Source organism: Prinia subflava, chromosome 8 (assembly GCF_021018805.1).
Source record: "Prinia subflava isolate CZ2003 ecotype Zambia chromosome 8, Cam_Psub_1.2, whole genome shotgun sequence".
Lineage (NCBI taxonomy): Eukaryota > Metazoa > Chordata > Aves > Passeriformes > Cisticolidae > Prinia > Prinia subflava.
This window is the reverse complement of record NC_086254.1, coordinates 20,577,531-20,583,377: the sequence shown is the minus strand read 5'-3', so window position 1 is coordinate 20,583,377 and position 5,847 is coordinate 20,577,531. Positions and strand designations below refer to the sequence as shown.

Genomic DNA, 5,847 nt, shown 5'->3' with positions numbered 1-5,847 from the left:
TCAGTTTGAAAATATTTTTTCTGTCACAAATTAAAAAAATAAACAACAACAACAAACAACAACAACAACAACAAAAAAAAAACACCACACACACACAAAAAAAAAAAAAAAAAAACCAAAAAAACCCCAAAAAACCAAACAAAAAAAATCCCACCCCAAAAATTAAAAGGTATGGGTTTGCTCCAGCTGAGGAGCTCAAAAGGAACACTGAAGGGTTTGGGACATGGTTCTCAACATGGAAAACAAGGCAAACAAGGGTGAGAAAAGCAAGTATTAATTGGATTAAACAGCTTGATGGATGTTTTTAGCAGCCTTTTAGGAAAACACCTGTAATAAATCACTGGTGTGGACCAAGAACTCTACAGAGTTTGGCCAGAACATCTTGCACCAGCTCCAAGTTTTCTTTTGAAAAGGACTTTATTGAGCTTTGACCCTCACTGCCAACCAGTGGCAGAGCCAGGAACAAATCCTGGGAGTGTGAGATCCCTCCTGGAACAAACCCCGACACTGTCAAATCCTGCCTGTCCCTACTGAGCTGTGCCAACAGGGAGTTTCCCACATCAGTCCTTGCTGTCCGTCTCCTGCCCCGAGGGGAGGGAGAGAGGGGCCTTGGCAGTGTTTGACTGTTGGTGGCCAGAACATCGGGGATTTTCAGCAGGAGGATGGTCCAGGGTGTCCGAGTGCCCCCTGGGGGTGATGTTCCAGCCTGGATGGGTTCTTGGGCAGTGACCCATGTGGGCAAAGATGATGATGATGATGATGCCCATATTTCCTCCCCACACACCCTGACTGAGTGCTCACATGGTCAAGGATGATGATGATGATGATGATGATGATGCCCATGTTTGCTCCCTATGGACCCTGTCTGGATGCCCAGGCGGGTGAGGATGAAGATGATGATGATGAAGCTCATGTTTACCCCCCACAGACCCTGCCTGGCCCCTCAGCTCAGCTCTTGGCAGCTCAGGTCACACCATGAACTGGCTGACCTGGGAAGGGTCCCAGTGGCTCTCAGAGCCCCATTCTCTATCACCATTCACACAATCTCTGCCCCACTGCATTTCTCCCGAGTCTTCCCACCAAACCCCAGGGATTTTGCCTTTCCCAAGAGGTGGGGATGGAGCAGGCTGCTCCCAGCCTTGACATCCCCACCCTGACCCTTGGCACCACTCCAGCAGCGTGCCTGTTCCCACCAGAGCTGTGACTCTTGTGCTGGGGCTGTTCTAGCATCAGAATCCTCCAGCCTGATCTTGGGTAACAACAGGATTTTCTTTTGCTGAAGTCTCCATCCCTCAGCTGTCCTCAGGTGCACAAAGGCAGGAGGAATGGCACCACAGCAGAGTGCAAGGACATGCATTCCCCTCACGTGGTGCCACTGTTGCCATGAGGTTTTTTCCTGGTTTGCCGAGCGTTCATATTAAAGGAGAAATGTGCAGTTTCTCACGCTCGTGAGTATACACACAGGACCATGTTTTATAAACACTGGCCATGTTTTGCTCTTTCATTGTTTACATATTTCTAGGTGGGAGGAGAAAGGTGATTGACAGTTGGCTTGACCAATGTGGATTGAGAGGTGGAATTCCATCCTCCAATCCATGAGCCTCATAGGAAATGTATAAAACTGGGTTTTTGTAAATAAAGTGGTCTTCCTGCCCTGCTCTGCCCGATGAACCCAGATCTGTCTCCAGCGTCTCATTTTCTGGTCAAGCCCCGCGGTGATAGTGCCACAAAGCCCAGTATTCCCATGCCAGGCCTTGGGGGATGAACCTGGACCCTGCCATCAGGTGCCTGGGGGTTTCTCCAGGGCAGGTGGGAGTAGCTGGTTCCACTCTGCTGGGGTGACTCTGCCATTTGCTGCACTGGGTTTGGGAAAAAAATGGACCTGAGTTGTCATTGTCGTCGATTACATCTCCTAAAACCCCTCAGGTTTTAGACAGGGGTGGAAGAGGAGACTATCTGGGTTTGGCTGTCTCCTTCAAAAGTACCACCCCATGTTTTCTTTCCCTTGGTTTTCTCCTTATCCAAGAGACACCCTCATACCCATCCATGAGGATACCCTGCTCAGAGATCACAGCACCACAGCTTGGGAGCTAAACTTTATTTGTGCAGACCTTGTGCCCTGGGTGATGCCTCAGTCAAGCTCTGACCTTTTTCTGAGCCTCTTTTACCCTTTTGCTGTTCAGTCCTGGTGCTCCTGCTCCCTCAGCTGACCTGGTAACACTTCATCAGCTCCACCACTGCCCTCTCCTCCTCAGCCTCCTTTTCCAAGGGGGTCTCCATGGGATGGGCTTCCCTCCCTGCCTCAGAGCTGGCTGGGGTGCCAGGCTGGCCAGCAGCCTGACAATCCCTGCCCTGCAGCTTCCTGAACAAAGCCTGGCTGCTCTCCTTCTCCGCCTGGCTCAGGAGAGCCATGTTCAGCCCGAAGCGCTTGGTGTCCGCCAGGCTCTGTAGGATCTGAAGGATGGCAGCTCTGTCTCCGGGACAGATGTTCTCTGCCAGCACTGTCAGGAATTCCCCCAGGAGGCCAAAGCCCACATCAGCCTGGAAGATCCTGCCCAAGGCCTCCCCTCCGAGCTCCAGCAAAAACTGGTATTTCTCTGTCCCACTTTTCAAGCACCTGCGCCAATCTCTGTGAAATTCTGCAGCAGTCCTGGGCAGCTGATGCAGTTCCTGAAGAAGAAAGGAGACACTCAGTTCCTTTTGTTTTTTTCCCACTTGAAGACTTTGATCCCCTTGCCCTGGTCAGCCCATGGACAGTGGAGATGTTTTTACCAAGGCAGCATGAGGAGGGAAAAGGGGAAGACAAGGAAATGCCAGGTGCCTTTAACCCTGAGAAAGCAGGAACTCCAGGGGGAAGTGTGGATGAGATGTGACACCAGTGTGAACACAGATGGTTGGGGAGTTAAACCCAACCCCAACCAGAGTCAGACTCTCTGCCCAGCCTGGATCCACCAGCACTGCCTGAGTAGTGGCCTGCCTGAGTAGGGTTCCCTGCCCTGCCCACGGAGATCAGGGCAGGGCAGGGAACACTCTGAGCACTGAGAGGAAAAACCAGGGAGGAAAGGTGAGAGGTGCAAACCCCAGAAAATGTGCAGATGCCCTGTCTGGTACCACTTGGCATTGCTGGGTCTGTGGCTGAGCAGAGACTCAGAGCTGAGCTCCAAGTGGCATTCCCAGGTAAAGGAAATCCCATTTTATACCAGCTGTAATTAACTGCTGAGCCCATCCCTGCTGTGTCACCGACACACAGGCTGAAGGAGGCAAATGTGCAGCTTTTCTACAGCCAGGGAACAAGGCAAAGTGACATCAGCTGGGGCTGAGCACAGAGGGAAAAGCTCTGGAGATCTGAGCCTGGTGCTGATGGGACTGGGAGCAGGATTTGCTTGGGGAGATCATTGCTCAGTCCAAGGAAACACAATGCTTCTCAGGAGAGTTACAAAAGTTCTCATAATAAACACAGGCCAATGAAATCCAGCATCATAAACAATCCTTGGGACTGTTTATAAAGCAATCCATGAAACTGCCTTATCCTGGGAAACATCCATAGGAAACATCTATAGGAAACATCCAGTGACCAGGACATTCCAGCGTGGACAGAGCCCATGGCAGGGGCAGGACTGAGGCGACTCCAATCACAAATGGCCTGGACAGAAAATGTCCTGTCCCTGTTTCCCACCACCGAGGGACTCAGTGAGCCTGTCAGGCTTGGTCAGGATTAACCCAACTCAGCCCTTTTCCATGGTCATTAAACCATGGGCAAAACACCAGCTGTGCTCAGAGAATCTCTGCAGCCCGAGGCTGTTCCAGGCTGATCCTGGTGCACAGCCCTGGCTCTGGGTGCCAGGCTGCAGCTGCTGGGAGCTCTTTGGGGCACTGGGAGCTCAGGATCCAGGGTGTGCAGCCAGGCCTCCATTCCCACAGGGATGGAGCAGTCCCTTCCTGAAGGGGACCAGCCTGACCCTGTGCTGATCCAAACCCTGATATTCCAGGGGTCTGGGAGGGCTGGCTCACACCCAGAGTGAGTCCTGAGTAACTCTGGCATTCCAATTAACACCCAGACGATTCCCAAGTCATTTCCAGCTGTGGATGGGGCCCTGGCAGCCTCTCCCTCACCTGTGGGATCTCCACAGCTCGGGCAGGTGTTGCCTTGGTCGGGGCTGCACAGGGATTCCACAGCACATTCCTCCTCTGTCCCAGCCTGTCCTTCTTCTCCAGAGGCTTCAGGTGTGAGGCCAGCACAATCTCCCTAAAGGGAACAGGGACACAAGGGACACGTGGCAAGAGAAAACACTTCGAGGCTTCAAGCTGCTGCTTTGAGCCAGTTTCTGACTTTGGCCATATGGATCACCCAGAGGGGCTGGACAGGCTGGAGGAGAAGGCCCTAACCAGTACAAGGATAAACCAGTCTAAAATCCCTCAGGAATCCCATCACAGGGACTGGCAAGATATTTTGGGGAAAAAACAGTTGAAAGTGTTTTCCTGCCTCTCAGGGCTGAGGTGGCATGGGGGAACAAGACAGATATGAATGGAATTTTATCTGGCCCCAGAACACCTCCCAAGTGTGGTCAAAGTCCTGGATCTACCTATGGATCCTGGATGTCAATGGACAGGGAGCCCCCAGATGGATCCATAGGGAATCCCAGAGTTTGGAGGGCACTGGGAATGCCTAACACTGCCCCATGGAGCAACCCTGCCATCCCAACCTGCTCACAACCCCCTGGATAAAGCAAGAACAGGCTGGGAAGGGCACAGGGGACACATCCCCCTCTGCTTCTGCCACCCCAGCATGGCCTGGGGGTGTGGGGAGAGATGGGGGCTGGGGGTGGGAAGAGGGGACAGTGTCCCGGAGAGGTGACAGTGTCCTGGAGAGGGGACAGTGCCATTGCACTGCTGGCCACAGCAGAGACCGGCCACGGAGCAGGGACAGATCTCAGCCCACACGGGGCCACCTGAGGCGTTTTGGGACAAATCTCAACCACGGCCGAGTGCCCGCCCCTGCGGGCTCTGTCCTCAGAGCCGCGGCTGTCCGGGGCACGCTGCCCCTCGGGTGCCCCACGAGCAGTGCTCGGGCCATCAGCCCCGAGGGGTCCCGGAGCCCCCAGACGAGTTCCCGGCTCCTCCCGGGCCCCTCGGGCCGCTCCCCGAGCCCCGGACCTGAACTGGCCGTAGTCAGGGACGCCCTGGCGCAGCGCCCGCAGCTTGGCCTCGCCCTCCCGCTGCCGCCGCTCGTCCTCCGCCAGCGCCGCCCGCAGCTCCCGCTCCAGCGCCGGGAGCGCTCCGGCCGGACCCATGCCCGGACCCATGCCCGGACCCATGCCCGGACCCATGCCCGGATCCATCCCCGGACCCATCCCCGGATCCATTCCCGGAGCGGGGCTGGCCTAGGGGCACAGGGAGCCCTCCTGTCAACACAGCCCTGCCTGCGACTGTTTCGGGGACCCGCTTCTGTCACAGCAACGCTGCCAGGACTGGCCCGACAACCCCGATCTTATCGCGACAGTCCTGCCTTGCGGTCCCCCACTGTGACAGACTAAAGGCCGCGCACGTGGATGGCAACTGGGAACCTCTCCCCTGTCGCGAATCCCCCAGGCCCTGACACACCACCGGCCCCCGGGGCCCCCTGCTCTGTCGCGACAGCCCCGCGGGGGCACGAACACCTCGGCCCCAGGACCGCTCTCTATCGCGACAGTGCCGCTCCTGCCGCCGGAGCGCCGGGGCCGCGCAAGGTCCCCGGGCCTGCCCCGGCCGCGCCTGACAGAACCGGCCCCGCCGGCCCGCGCTGCCCGCTCGGCCCGCGGCCCCCGGGACGCTCCGGGACCGGCCCCGACCCGGCCCGGACCCACCCGG

At 56.2% G+C, this 5,847-nt stretch overlaps 1 protein-coding gene across 1 annotated transcript; it reads right to left on the bottom strand.

Annotated features, from left to right (window-relative positions):
* Positions 1–2,015: 2,015 nt before the first annotated feature.
* Positions 2,016–5,713, bottom strand: CCDC103 (coiled-coil domain containing 103). The gene is made up of 3 exons (XM_063403981.1): positions 5,155–5,713; positions 4,114–4,246; positions 2,016–2,670 (listed from the first exon to the last, which is right to left on the bottom strand). The coding sequence occupies exons 1-3, from the start codon at positions 5,361–5,363 to the stop codon at positions 2,203–2,205; spliced, it is 810 nt and encodes a 269-aa protein (XP_063260051.1). The 5' UTR covers positions 5,364–5,713; the 3' UTR covers positions 2,016–2,202.
* Between the last annotated feature and the right edge of the window lie 134 nt (positions 5,714–5,847).

What these genes read in the sequence shown, in the direction of transcription:
- CCDC103 (XM_063403981.1), bottom strand. Translation starts at nt 5,363, where the DNA reads ATGGATCCGGGGATGGGTCCGGGGATGGATCCGGGCATGGGTCCGGGC. An exon ending in CCTGACTACGGCCAGTTCAG is followed by an intron (nt 4,247 to 5,154) that starts GTCCGGGGCTCG and finishes TGTTCCCTTTAG; the next exon opens with GGAGATTGTGCTGGCCTCAC. An exon ending in GAGCTGTGGAGATCCCACAG is followed by an intron (nt 2,671 to 4,113) that starts GTGAGGGAGAGG and finishes TTTCTTCTTCAG; the next exon opens with GAACTGCATCAGCTGCCCAG.